Source organism: Carya illinoinensis, chromosome 3, assembly GCF_018687715.1.
Source record: "Carya illinoinensis cultivar Pawnee chromosome 3, C.illinoinensisPawnee_v1, whole genome shotgun sequence".
In the NCBI taxonomy this organism is placed as follows: domain Eukaryota; kingdom Viridiplantae; phylum Streptophyta; class Magnoliopsida; order Fagales; family Juglandaceae; genus Carya; species Carya illinoinensis.
In genome coordinates this window covers 52,282,405-52,297,592 of record NC_056754.1, presented here as the reverse complement: position 1 = coordinate 52,297,592, position 15,188 = coordinate 52,282,405, and the positions used below count along the sequence as shown (strand labels likewise).

The 15,188-nt window shown below is 33.6% G+C and overlaps 2 protein-coding genes across 2 annotated transcripts; both read right to left on the bottom strand.

The window, feature by feature from the left end:
• Positions 1-5,498: 5,498 nt before the first annotated feature.
• Positions 5,499-5,846, bottom strand: LOC122304948 (zinc finger protein 3-like). The gene has a single exon (XM_043117208.1). It carries the CDS (start codon positions 5,844-5,846, stop codon positions 5,499-5,501), a length of 348 nt encoding a protein of 115 aa, XP_042973142.1.
• A 4,083-nt stretch (positions 5,847-9,929) lies between these two features.
• Positions 9,930-14,985, bottom strand: LOC122305254 (endoglucanase 12). Its single transcript, XM_043117638.1, has 5 exons — positions 14,053-14,985; positions 12,484-12,791; positions 11,613-12,210; positions 10,718-10,890; positions 9,930-10,591 (listed from the first exon to the last, which is right to left on the bottom strand). The coding sequence occupies exons 1-5, from the start codon at positions 14,432-14,434 to the stop codon at positions 10,190-10,192; spliced, it is 1,863 nt and encodes a 620-aa protein (XP_042973572.1). The 5' UTR covers positions 14,435-14,985; the 3' UTR covers positions 9,930-10,189.
• Positions 14,986-15,188: the final 203 nt, after the last annotated feature.

Below are 15,188 nucleotides of genomic sequence, written 5' to 3'. Positions count from 1 at the left end.
CAATCTTTTCTGATACAACTTTTTGCTCAATAATTGCGCACCGTAAGGCGCAAAACTATTCTGGAGTTGATACCATGTGAAGATGCTTTGTTCGGTCGCCGAGTCTAATCGCATCTTCTCATTTATTTTATTTTATTTGATGACAGACAGCATCAATAGCTGGCACACACCCATGCATTTTAAATTATTGAATTAAGTTTTAATATATCAAGTTTTAATATATCAAAAGTTATAATTTATTACTGTATACCTTTAGTCATATTTGTATGATGTCTGCCCAATTACTTAACACCATTGTTTTTATTACAGAAGATAAATTTAGTAGAAGATAGCAATACACATGCAGTGTTTTTATTATTAATATTGTTATAATTGATTGAGATAAAGAAGTTTTATATAAAGACTATTTATTTAAATCTATGACATAGACACAAACCAGTACATATCTCGATGTCAGCCTCTACAGTTTCCACGTCTTTCCTCTAAAATCTTCAGAGACTTCCACTTTTGCATTATTGATATGCCTGTGCTCGAGATCTGTGTGATATCTTATCTGTCTGATTGAGTTCAATCTTCTTGATCCATTAGTTGGATTTATATTATATATATATATATATATATCTATATAATATAAATTAACTTAGTTGTTGACATTAGACATCGACTTCTTGAAATAAATTATTGAATTAAGTTTTAATATATCGAAAGTTATAATCTATTACTATATATCTTTAATCATATTTATATGATATCTGCCCAATTACTTGACACTATTGTTTTTATTACAAAAGATAAAATTTAGTGGAAGATGACAATACACATGCAGTTTTTTTATTATTAATTTTTTTTTATAATTGATTGAGATAAAGAAGTTTTATATAAAGACTCTTTATTTAAATCTATGACATAGATTTAATTTTACTTGTGTAGGTAAGTGTTGAATCATAAGTCAAGAATGTCATTACTTTTTTTATAAATGTCTCTCCATTAAATTATCATCCAAAATTCTAACTCAAAGTAAAAAGAATATTAATCCATCAACCATACGCGGTGTTAATTTGTCAATAATTGACTTGTCACTTGGCATTAAAATATGTATATTTAGATTTTTAATAATATTTATTAAAAGCTAGGCAAAATTTGAATATAGGAAAATGATGGTAATCATTATAATTAAAGTAGTATTTGCTTTTTTCAATCGTTTTCGATCTGTCTAAACATTTTGATTCGACTAAAGTTTATGATTTAAAAAATAAAAAATAATTATAAATAAAATCAAATGAATGGATAGAAAACGTTAAAATATTGGCAAGCACATCGGAACAAAGTTTTAGCAACTTGCAACAAAGTAAGTAAAACGATTGATAAATATTCGCACCGGCCACATCGTAAGTACAACTTGTAAAATTAAATTGCTAAATATAAGAGAGAGGCCCCAGGAAAAAGGTGACGTGCACTAAAAGGCAAGTAATCCAATTGTGATCTCAAAGCTGCCTCAAGCTTCCATAATTCAATGTGTCATCCATCTGTACATAACCTGCTTTTTTTTTATTTCAATCAATCATTTCTAGCAAGTATTATTGCTGTAAACTTTTTAAGCTGACATAATTTAATTTAAATTTAATTTAATTAATTAAGTAGTAGGCAATTTTAAAAAAACTTATATCTTAATAAAATGACAAAAAAAGAGTGTTAGGATAAAACTGTCAACCTCTATTTTTAGCAAAATATTATAATTTTTTGATTCATTTTATCTTATCTCATTTTAATATTTAAATATAATTAAAATATCTTTTAGCTTTAAGTTTTTTATCTAATGATATTATTTAATCGTTACAATTTTTAAAACTTTTAAAATAAAACATAAAAAAATGGAGTTCATTGCATAATTTATAATTTTTAACATAACAGTATTGAGAGTGATGAATAAAAGAAGTCCATTTGTTGGACATGACTAAAGCCACTTTTTAGACAATGTGTTATCAAAATTGTTAAAATCATCAGTGATTGGACCCCTGTCGATATAAACTTTCCATCCACCTTAGCATATTAAATTCAATATTTTTGTCTGAAAGACAAGCAATTAAAGGGCTCGAGCAAGAACAATAATTTTGCTTTATTTAGATAAAATAAATATTTTTAAAAGCCTCTCTCTTGATCTCTAAAATATTTCACAGATCTGTTCTCTAACAGTAATAATATTTTCTCCGGCTTTTAGGGAATAAGATATCTTACTTAAATTATCTAAAAATGTAAAAAATAAAATAAAAAATCTGTCATCCTTTTACGAATTACGATTTCATGCATTACAATATTAATTCATGGATGGAGTCACTCTTATGTCATGCTTTCATAAATAAAAAGTTGAAACAAGTAAAAAATGTACATCGAAATTACCGGATGATCAAACCCATGTGCAGTAATTATTTGCAAACTTCCATGACAATAATTGGGTGATAAAGTGAAAGGAGTGGACATCAATAATATATGTGTATATAAAGTCGTGCGCCTTCATGACAAGACAAGCTCTGTAAGATTATTGAATAATGTCTTTTCTTTGGTTAGGTAAATAAAAGGGTGAAAAAAACATATATATATATATAGCAGCAGCAGCTAGCCCAAGAGCATACTACTTGATTAATTCAGAGGCCAAAATGTCAAACAAATTGAGCTAATTTCTCAATCCATATCAGACTGCATGCCACTAATTTGTGTATTAGGTACTTATCATGATGATGATTTGATTGGACTATAAAGAACCAGCTGGTGCACTCGCTTAATATATATATGTATATCTTTGGGCCCAGGTGTTATAATGTCTCCCTCCAGAATAGATCATTTTTTCTCTACCTGAATTGATGCATTTAACAAAGCTAAAAATCCAAGCTGCCGACACACAAACCTTTTAAATTTCCTCTGATTATTCATCATTTATATATGTCAACACATGACCTATATCTATATGATGATCTTTTGCTATCCATGAAGATTCATAAAAATAAAATAAAATAAAATAAACAAAGCTAGCATGCATGGAAAAGAGCCTGGTCCCACGACATACATAATCAATCACCCACAAAACAAACCTCTCCAACAACCTTCCTTTTGTTTAATCGCATCTTTTTGTATATAACCTTTGCATATTTATTTTAACACAGTTGTTCACGAGAGACCTGAAAAATAGAATAAAATAAAATAAAAAGAGTTTCTTCTGGAAAATACTTTGTTGGTGAAGGGAACGAGATCGCCAAGGGAATTGACCGACTTTTGGCTCAGTCGGAGGACGGCAGGGCTTCCACGATCAAGTTCGTTGATCGTGGACAATGATAGACATGATTTTTTTCCATCTATCAATTTTTAATTAGATAATGTAATTATTTAACTTCAATAATTTCAAGTCCTTACAATTTTTTTAATTTCTCCTCCAAGGCAATTGATCTCGATCCCTCTCTCTCTATCTCATACGTGGAGTGATAATATTTCATATGTGTCCACTAATCAATAGTTAACCCAAAACCACATGGTATGAATCTTGGAGATATTTGTTTTATATTATATCGAAGGGAATGCTGATGTGACATGCATGCAATTGGCTCGGTAATTATTGGCTATAAAATATTTATTTGCTATCCTTGTGTTGTTGCATGCACGGACGTTTGTGCTAGTATAGTATTGCATGCTGATAGACATGATTTTCTTCCATCTATCAATTTTTAATTAGATCATGTAATTATTTAACTTCAATAATTTCAAGTCCTTACAATTTTTTTAATTTCTCCTCCAAGGCAATTGATCTCGATCCCTCTCTCTCTATCTCATACGTGGAGTGATAATATTTCATATGTGTCCACTAATCAATAGTTAACCCAAAACCACATGGTATGAATCTTGGAGATATTTGTTTTATATTATATCGAAGGGAATGCTGATGTGACATGCATGCAATTGGCTCGGTAATTATTGGCTATAAAATATTTATTTGCTATCCTTGTGTTGTTGCATGCACGGACGTTTGTGCTAGTATAGTATTGCATGCTGATAGACATGATTTTCTTCCATCTATCAATTTTTAATTAGATCATGTAATTATTTAACTTCAATAATTTCAAGTCCTTACAATTTTTTTAATTTCTCCTCCAAGGCAATTGATCTTGATCCCTCTCTCTCTGTCTCATACGTGGAGTGATAATATTTCATATGTGTCCACTAATCAATAGTTAACCCAAAACTATATTGTACGAATCTTGGAGATATTTGTTTTATATTATATCGAAGGGAATGCTGATGTGACATGCATGTAATTGGCTCGATAATTATTAGTTATAAAATATTTATTTGCTATCCTTGTGTTGTTGCATGCATGGACGTTTGTGCTGGTTCAGTATTGCATGCATGGTACGAATCTTGGAGATATTTGTTTTATATTATATCGAAGGGAATGCTGATGTGACATGCATGCAATTGGCTCGATAATTATTGGCTATAAAATATTTATTTGTTATCCTTGTGCTGTTGCATGCATGGACGTTTGTGCTGGTATAGTATTGCATGCTGATAGACATGATTTTCTTCCATCTATCAATTTTTAATTAGATCATGTAATTATTTAACTTCAATAATTTCAAGTCCTTACAATTTTTTTAATTTCTCCTCCAAGGCAATTGATCTCGATCCCTCTCTCTCTGTCTCATACGTGGAGTGATAATATTTCATATGTGTCCACTAATCAATAGTTAACCCAAAACCACATGGTATGAATCTTGGAGATATTTGTTTTATATTATATCGAAATGAATGCTGATGTGACATGCATGCAATTGGCTCGATAATTATTAGCTATAAAATATTTATTTGCTATCCTTGTGTTGTTGCATGCATGGACGTTTGTGCTAGTACAGTATTGCATGCGGTGGGGCGCATGCATAAGATTTATGGAAGGCATGTTTTGCATTTTCATTGTGGCAGACATAATTTTTGAGATTTCCATTTTTTTGTTGTTTAATGTCATGAGGGCAAGAACTTGAATCCATTTGAGTCGATAGACATTAAAAAAAAAAAGTACTGAGAAATCATTAATAAATCTTCCATTCACACAAGATATATCACTTTGTTATTGATGGGGTCAATTCTATGATGCCATACGTCCCTGTCACGTTACTAAAGCAAATTCATCGATCCCCGCACCACCGTCAGTTGAAATCAAGGCCCTGCACGTCTCTACACGCTACTGTTTAGGTCTCGTTAACTTTTACGATTAAAATAAAAATTTTAAAAATTAAAAAATTTTTATTGTCAAAAATTTTATAAAAATAAATACATATTTTAATTTATTAATTTTCATTTTAAAAAATCTCAAGTTTTTTCTCAAATTTTCATTTCAAAAAATTTAAAATTTCTTCTCAAATAAGTTTCTTTTCCCATTAAGCAAGGCAGCTTTGAATATACAACATTAATTTCCGTAAAAAAAAAAAAAAAAAGAAAGACGAACCGTGCAGCTCTTAAAGCTTGAGAGATAAGTCAAGCTTCTTCATCTCCTCTTGATTAGTCTTGTAAAGAGCAGCATTATCTGCAGACCAAAATCCACTAAATTCATCATCACGGGCTGGAGAACCATTCATTATTCTTAGCAATCCAAATCTACCAACGCTGCCTCGTGAAAGCAATCCTACTGCTGTGTGAAAATTCCCAATTGCTGGTTGTTGGTCAACGAGGGGTCTTGACCAGCCCTGAGGTTCCCAGAACCCAACCGAAGATGATTTGTGAGAAGGCTTTTGGATCATAGAATGTGCCTGAACTCCGAGCGATCTGTTATTGTAATTAGCACCATGAAGAGGAAGATAAGTCATGCTTGGGTAGTGCCGGTGCCGGTGCTGGTGGAGGGAGTGCCCAAAAGCTTATGCGGAGGCCAATATGTGTGCTGTTATCTTTTGTCCTCTTTTTGCTAGGTCCTCTCTCTTTTGTGGGCATTTTGGTGGCCTCCTAGTGCTTGTGAACTATAGAATTTTCTTTTGCAATAGGTTTGTGGGCATTTTGGTGGCCTCCTAGTGCTTCCAAGCAATCAATGAGATTGAGCTCTGCATCAAACGTGAAAAATGAATACCGGGTATCGCATATCCTGATCGATTGTCATGGCTTTTGCATGTGAGTAATCTTCTAGGTAGTAAAAAGTTCAGACTTTTTGGTGGGGTGGGGTGGATCTTGAGGCTTTAGCAGAGAGCTGGGTTCGTGAGCTTCAGAGAGAGAGAGAGAGAGAGAGGTTCAACAAGAAAAAAAGTAGAAAGAAAAAAGTAACCATGCAATAAATAGAAAAAATCAAATGTGTGAATTTACTGCTCATTCCTGTAGCAGCGGGATAGACACTTATTATTATAGAGAGATATATATATAAATAATATGTGGTTTAAAAATTTTGCAACACGATAAAAAATGGGACAAAAATTAAATTTATAATGCTTTATAAAATCTACATCATGCAAGCCAACTGGGTGGGTTTAGTTAGGGGTGAAAACGGTCCGGTCCGAGTCGGTCCATCATTTTTTCGGTCTATCATTTTTCCCGGACCGGACCAAACCAAACATCTCGTCGGTCTAGTCCCATTCGGTCTGATCCAATTATTCTTTTTTATTCTTTTTTTTCTAAATAAATCAATTAAACATTTTATTTAAATTACTAAATTAAAATTAAGTAAATTATTAATGTAGATTATGTAACTAACTCATTAAAAAGAAATTTTATATGGTCAATGATACATATTATAAATTATATATACATACTTAATACATATTCTAAATTCTAAATTATATTTATATATAAATTATAATATATATATTACATACATATATACATAACGGGGAATTAGTATTAGGTTAGTTAATTTATAATTTGCCAATTGTTTTATATTTACTTACAATTTAGGTATTTTACAAAACATTTATCTAATAACTTTAATTAGATATAGATGTAGATGTTAGTAATTAGTTAATGGTGAATTGGTTATAATTAATTGATAATATACACTACTTAATTAATAGAATATTATTTTGTAATTGCATATTTAAAATTTTATATTATAAATGGAAATAGGTTAGATGAAAATTACATAATTAATTATATAAAATAAAAATATTTATTTTTAATTCGGTCGGTCCGGTCCACTTCGGTTCGTGGAATCATGGACCATGGACCAGACCGAACTAGTTCGGTCCAAAGAATCATGGACCGAACCCTAACCCTATATTTTTTGGTCCGGTCTGGACCAGACCAAATCGATCGGTCCAGTCGGTTTTTCCGGTCCAGACCGACCGTTTTACAGCCCTAAGTTTAGTATGATTTTAAAAATAAAATAAAGATATTAATAAATATGTATTTTACATATATGTTTATTTTTAATATTTGCATTAAAAAATATTATTAAGTTTCTCAGTATGTATATTTTTAAGATTTGTATTGATGCTATTTTGAAATATAGTTTTTATATATATAATTTATCCACTTAATGTTTATCTCGAAACGGTACATCGAAACATTCCGGTACCGAAATATTTCGTTCTAGTACCTCAACCGAAATGGTGAAATGAACAAATCTCAAAACTTTGATCTAAAGCTCGGAAATGGTGTGGACCACCACTAGTATCAAGTCTGGTGGCGTCAAAGCGGTCCAAGATCTCTCAAAATCACCCCACTGTCGATCTCTCAAATACACCTCAAGAAATGAAGCAGAGAAGCCATATCCACCGCACAACCCTCCCTCTCTGTCTCCTTCTTCATAGATCTGCACTCTCTCTCACCCTCTCTATGGGATCTGAGTGGATTTTTTTATTAACATTTTTTTTTCATGTTTTTTTGTTTTGTTTTTTTTATCTTTGTCATTGAATGCAAATAGGGCCGTAATCGAGCCGAGTTGGTTTTTGGCTTGCCGAGTTAGACTCGACTCGATTCAAAATACATGAGCTCAAGATTTTTTTTAATTATTTGTTCAAGTTCAAGCTTGTCCCACAAAAGAGTTCGAGCCGAGCCGAGCTCGAGCTTGAATTGGTTTTTTTTTTTTTGGAATAAGATTTAATAATTAATAAATTAAATGAATAAAAAAAATTAATATTGAATTTATACAACTAACAAATAGAAGCTCTATTAAATTATAAAATGTATAAAAATTTATAAATAATTAATATCTAATTAGTTGATATTTATCCAAAATAACAATATATTATATGCGTACATATATTATTAATATATACACTTAATATGATAGCATATATCTATTTCATATATGGTTCTCACATATTAGTATATGAAATTATTAAATTTTATCGACTAATTATTATACAAATTATAAAATATACCTATGAAGTATATTCACTATATAAACATGAGTAATTAGAATACATATTATATATTTAATTATAAAAGTGGTATACTTATATTATTAGCTAATACATATATACATACATAGGTGTATGTATATATTTGTCAATATATAAATGAGTTTTAATTAAGTCGAGTTAACAAATTGACTCGAGTATAAACGAGCGAGCTTTAACCGAGTCGAGTCGAGTTTTGTCGGATATGTATCATTTACAAATCGAGTGGATATTTACTTTCATGAACGAGCTCTTTTTTTTTTTTTTTTCATGAGTCGAGTTTGATTCGAGTTTAACCGAGCAAGTACCAAGCGGGCTATCGAACAGACTGGTTCATTTACAACCCTAAATGCAGATTTATGATGTTTGCCTTTGGATCTATGTCATGGAATGCAGATCTATGTCTTGGATTTTTTGATTAATTTTTTTCGTAGTTGTTGCCTTTGATTTCTCGTGCTTGTTTGCCTTTGGTTTATCATTGTTTTGGTTTTGATGTTGATCTTTTCTGGAATGGCCTACTGTGGGTATGGTCTCACGGATGTTTGGTTTTGGATTTGAAACCTTAGTCATGCTCTGTTTTTTGGTTGTTGGATGAAGGACTGGAAATGCATGTAGACAAAATTGAAGAATAAATGCAGAGGGACAAAATTGGAAATGAAATTTGGAGAAAACTACTATTCATAAATGGATAGATAGGGGCAAAGACTTAAATTTTTAAATAAAATGAAGGAAAAAAAAACGTAAATTTGTGAATAAAACAAAACAAATATCAAGGAAAAAACAGGAAAAGAATGAATGAGGAACAAAACTGGGAAATGAAATTTGGAGAAAAAGTACTATTCATTAGCAGATAGGCTCTTTTTATTATAGAAAAAAAAAAAATATATATATATATATATAGATAACTATTTCAAGCATCACACACACAAATGTATATGTTTTTTATGATTGCATATGGATCCTATCCATTGTTATCTATTTTAACTAAAATTTCATTGATAAATATTCTTTTTCTTTTTTTTTTTTTATCTATTTTAACTAAAATTTCATTGATAAATATTCTTCTTCTTTTTTTTTTTTATCTATTTTAACTAAAATTTCATTGATAAATATTCTTTTTTTTTTCTTGCATTTTTGTTACTTTCCAAATGAAGAGCGGCTATGGAAACCTTATGACTCTTGCCATAGTCAATGGTTAGCAAGAGTCTTCCTGCAAGACAGGGCACGTCTATTGTTCTTAGAAAATATTTATTAATATAAGCTCCAAAAAAAACTTCCATGATTTATTGTAAGGTGGTGTTAGGTTCCCATGGAAGAGCCACAAAAGACACCTTCATTAGGGAAAACATTATGTTGTTTTACCTTTGTAATTGATGCTTGAAATGTCCATACATATGTGTTCTTCAATGATTAATACTAATTACAAAAAGAACGTACTGAATGAGAGAATAACTTTGGAAAGCAGAAAAAAGGATATCCAAAGGAAAAGATTTAATAATCTAGACAAAAAATGGAAAGGTCTAAGGAAGATAGAAGTATGTGAGACACGAATCCAAACAAGCAAAAAACTAAACCAGACAAAAGTAATGTGGATTTGGTAGGTGGTCATAACTAATATGAACAACGGATCAAGTTTCATACAAAGTCTTGATCAATCATTGCAGAAATCTAGATTCCGAGAGTCAAGGAAAAATTTCTATTAGATTGGAAGAACACCGTCAACTATCAATGGAAAAAAAAGGAGAGAAGTTTTGTACAACAAAAGAGAGATAGTTGCGGAATAAAATTATAAAATAAGAATCTATAACATGATTATTTGCATCTTCGGATCATGGCTTCCAAGGTGGAGGGGGAGGTGGGGTTCCTGGGAAGAGTGGAGGAACCCCCGAAAATATGGTATTGACATCAATGCCATTGCCGGCGGTGCTGGTCAGGGATACAAGTGCAGCAACCAGTCCAGCATTTCCGGCCAGAGTTGGCTCGGTGTAATTATAACTGGTGCGCACATCACGGAACTGGTCAAACTGATTAGGTCCCCCAACCATGGCTCCTGTAATGTTGTTGGGGTTGGGATTCTTGTTGTCCTGCCATTTCCATCCTTCTTTGCATGAATAATATTTGTGATCATTTGGTGTTGATGCACCCCGGTGATGAACATGTCTAGGGAACTTGGTGCCATATCCTACCACATAGCTCATGTTCATGGGGTTTTTACCTAGGATATAGTCCATCTGTATAACAACAATGCAAAATAAGTATTATAACATTAGATAAAGCACATCAAAGAAACTACAGAGTCATGCTCGAAGGGATGTCAGATTAACTTAAAAGGTGTAAGAATAAGAGTAAGATGGCACCTGGGAGGTGGCGAAACTTCGAAGAACATCGGATGAAATAAATTCGGGGCCACAATTCCATCCTGGAACACCTGTGGCATTCATGTAATCAACAAATAGTGATGCCAAGAAAGCAGTATTGGCAACATACTGCAGAGGCTGCGGACGTCCACGGTTCACCATGATCATTCCTCCTGTTTTCACATGTCAGGCATGCAATTTTATAATTGAGATAAATTTTAAAGAAAATGCCAGGCATTTTATTTGAAAAATTTTAAGCTCACACTCTATTAAGAACATATGCTTCTTAAAACATTGAAAGGGTGGTTTCAACGTCTAGGGGTTGTTTAATACTATTCTATGGCTTCAAAATATTAGAAAGAACTACCATTATATTCTCATTTGCATCTTCAATATTATTAATGTGGGCAATATGTCCAGAATTTGTTGATTAATCAAAGGTACATAACAATTTCACCTGATCATCTACATACAAAAACTTAGGCTTTCTAATGCAATTACAGAAGAATCGGAGCTTTCATAGGGATAAATCCCTTTAATCTGAGGCCTACCTAGCAAATGGAGTTTCCAAATAGTGCAGAGTTTGTCATTTGGAAAATTGGTACCTAAGCCTCCATTGCAAAAAGAGATGGAAAAAGGGAAAGTTTTCTACGCTTCCTTGTGCAAATTGCTCTTATCCTTTAACAAAGATACCAATTCATCACAATCCTAGTTGTAAGAACTAGAACTAGTTATTATACAAATTGCTCTTACCCTTAGATTCAATTACTTAGGCAAGTTTCCACACTTCACTGGCTGCTATAAGTGCTAGGTCAGAATCACTAAGACAGTTAATGCAATGAACTATGTCACATTTAGAAATGAACCAGATGAGAAGAGGTGAGATCCTACATACCACTAGTCCAGTTGAAGACATGGAATGACTGAAGATAAGAGCACATGTTAAGACCTGTCACATTATGATACATCCGCAGCATCTCCTCATAAGGGTAGCCAGGGTTCAAGAATATCCTGAGCCTTGTCAACAACAGCATGGCTGCTGGTAACTTGTTATCCCAACTTAGCACACTCAAGTCTGGAATCATGTAAAATGCTTTGGAATTCTTAGGGATCCCAGAGTTTGTAGCCAGTGAAAGATAGGTACTGTTTCCCGTGGCATAGTACAACCAAGCGCCACCCCACATGTACTCATCGTAGTAGCCAGTGGAGTTGTAATAAGGAGCAATATTAGGATTGCCACGACTATATGGCCTCCGTCTTCCATTGTCCCTTGCAAAGGCAAAGAGGGTTTCAGCACCTTTGATAAGCTTCTTGGAGTAGGCATCATTATCCTGGAAAACTATGGAGGCTGCAGCCAAGGCGGCTGCCATTTCTCCAGCAAGATCGGGTCCTGCATTGCAAGTTTGTGTAGGCCGTGGATAGTCCATTTGTTCTGGTTTTTGCCAGCAATTGTGATCATCTGGTGTCGTAGAGCCATTCTGATGTCCACCAACCTAGCAGAAGTTGAAGGTTTTTGTAATGATACATTCTCATCCTCCACGCAAAAGCATAAAGCATATACAGTACGTGTATCATTCTGATCACTCTAGAACATACATATGGACTAAAATAGATCAAAGGAAATTAGACGGGAAAAAGGAAGAAGAAACAAATCAAAGTTGTAAGAGTCTGGCATATGTTGCATAAAGAGAGGATTACCATCATAAAGAGCCATTTGAATTAGACAAAAAGTAATGTCATTAGAGAATATATATACTGAAGATTACCTGGCAATAAATCTTATCAATTTTGGTGGCAGAGGAATTAAAGGTTAGGAGCAAGTAATCAGTGCCCCACTTAATGAGTTCCCGAACATGATCATAGTTGCCAATGGTCTCATATTTGTGACGGTATTCAATCACACTCCAGCTTAGCATTGTCATGGCATAAGCCATTGGAAAATGAAATTTAATATTGTCTCCAGCATCGTAGTATCCTCCAACAAGCCCTACCTTCAGATCGGTATCATTCTTCCCATCACTTAGCCCTGAATCTCCTCTCCAGGCAATACCATTCTGCTTAGGCAATTTCCCAGCTGCAGCACATTCATAGCCAATCTGATTAATAATTATTGCTTATCATTCATTTATAATCAAGTTTCAACTCCAATCATTCTCAATGGTGCAACATAGTTTGTTCCTAGATTTGCTTCAATAATTACATCAGTTTATATCTCTTTGCTGATGTAGAACATTCTTTTTTTATGATGCTAAGCTAAGCAAGGCAGGATCATTCGGATCCATCTTAGAGTAAACTTCAGAATATTCCACATCCTATAGCGCAATATTCAATAGTGGGGTAGTATTTTTTCGGCCCAAAAAAGTATTCAAGGTTGACGAATTCAAATAGGTACCAAGTTTACTTAATTCCTCCATAACCGATCTCCTATTCTTAAAATATAAATTGATAGAATGGTTGACAATTTAAATAGATAATATACAAATATAGTATATATGTGTACATTATTATTTTGTATTGGTCATCCTTACTCTCTCGGAATTGCAGAAGTTAACATACTCGGGAAATAAAAACAATTGCAGGTTGATGCTAACAAGTGATAGAGGTTCATTGTATTATCATGACATTAATTTAATTATGTCAATATAATAAGAAAGGAGCCGGCAACCTATGGGATATTACAATTAACAATAAGGAGATCAAAGCGATGAAGGTAAGTAGTGATGGGGTAGGTGTAATATATTATATGGTGCACAAAGCCCAAAGCAAACGGTAATAGAATATGGAACACAGGCAATTGGTGTAGGAGCAAAAGAAAGGGGGCATTAGGTAACCTCTTGTCCGGAACTTTCAACCCTACATATTCCATTCTCATATCCTACCAAAATTCCGGACCCACACGGTGTTAGACTTCTGTTTGTCTATACCCACCTGTCATTTGTCAAGACTGCTAAGGTCTGAAACCAGCCTCTCATTTCTTTTTTCCTTGTTAATTTAAGTTAGGCCACAAAAACCACTTAAACAAGTAAACCAACAAGTGGCTAATTTAAGACGGGTATAAGAAAATTTATCTTTCTGCTCAGCAGCATGAGGGGCTTAAAATTGCCAAAATTTTCTACCCAATTGTTGCCACATCTAAACCAAACGCTCAAGGGAGAGAACATATTTTGATACCAATATTGGAGCTTCTTAGGAAAGAAATCAAATTTAGAACTTCCACATACACACAAGATATATATATATATATATGTGGATTTATTGATGGTTTGGACTATTTTAAGACAGGCTATAGAAAAGAGGTAGTTAAAGATCAGATGGAGAAATGGCAATTAACTTACATTTCTGAGCATTGAAGAATAGGAGGGCTTTCTGGAGAGCAACCGAATATTTGTCAGGAGGGCGAGAATCGGGTTTGTGCTTGGGCAAGGACTTGGCGATGATGATAGGTACTGCAATGACGACAAAAGCCAAGAGAAAGGACCCCAGTATCCATTTGAGGGCCTTACGGCTAATAAGAATGCACCCAAAGTCCACGTAGCTGTTCTTCTTCTTCTCCGGTGGCCCCAACAGCCAGCTTTGTTGGGTTTCATCCAGATGCTGATGATGGTCCAGAGCTGCAGCGTCCCATTCCGAGCTTCGGCTCCGGTCGTACTCTCCCGACGCCGGCACGTCTACGTTAGTTATCTCGAAAGAGCCTCCCCAGTGATTCGCTGAGTGCATGGTGCAGTTATTTATCTATTCTCTCCTCTATTTTGTCCCAATAGGCAATAATTAATATCTTGGGGATTCTTTCTCTACAAAATCACGGCTATTTTCAGGGTAAAGGGGAGAAGGATTCCATGCAGATGATAAAACCAAGAACTCTGACTCAATCCTTTTTCTTGTTTTTTCCCCCAAATTAACTACGAAACGCAGTAACGTGTTTGATGTGGGGGGGGGGGGGGGGGGAGGTTGTATTGAATAAAACTTTCAATACGTAGTAACAGAGAAGACTAGATTGAGATGTTGAAACATACATGCATAAACTCAACTATATATAGCGATCGAAAACAAGAACTTTAGTCAATACATAAGAGCGAGAGACAGTGTTATTTTTCGCCAGAGCAGGGCAAGAAAAGTGTTCTCACTCTGTCCCTGTCTCTCGCCGTGTGTAATCTGTCTGTGTTTCTGATTCATGAACCTATAATATTTCAATGATCGTAAATAAATCAACATGTTTAGAGAGAGAGAGAGAAAGAGTTTGACTTGAGGAGAGAGAGGAACAGAAAAATATCATTCCTTTTAATTTGCGTGTTTTTATATACTGAATTGAAAGCTATCTGTGAATTTTCTTTAATTCTGAGCAGGAGAAAAAAAAAAACGACAGAAAAAGAAAAACACAGTTACTTGCTGTGTTGTGTAAGGCCTCAACCCACAGTTCGTGAATCGGACCATAACGTGCTTTGAATTTTCTTACACGGTTCATTTAAAAAAA

What these genes read in the sequence shown, in the direction of transcription:
- LOC122304948 (XM_043117208.1), bottom strand. Translation starts at nt 5,846, where the DNA reads ATGACTTATCTTCCTCTTCATGGTGCTAATTACAATAACAGATCGCTC.
- LOC122305254 (XM_043117638.1), bottom strand. Translation starts at nt 14,434, where the DNA reads ATGCACTCAGCGAATCACTGGGGAGGCTCTTTCGAGATAACTAACGTA. An exon ending in ATTCTTCAATGCTCAGAAAT is followed by an intron (nt 12,792 to 14,052) that starts GTAAGTTAATTG and finishes AATGTGCTGCAG; the next exon opens with CTGGGAAATTGCCTAAGCAG. An exon ending in TGTCTTCAACTGGACTAGTG is followed by an intron (nt 10,891 to 11,612) that starts GTATGTAGGATC and finishes ATGTGAAAACAG; the next exon opens with GAGGAATGATCATGGTGAAC.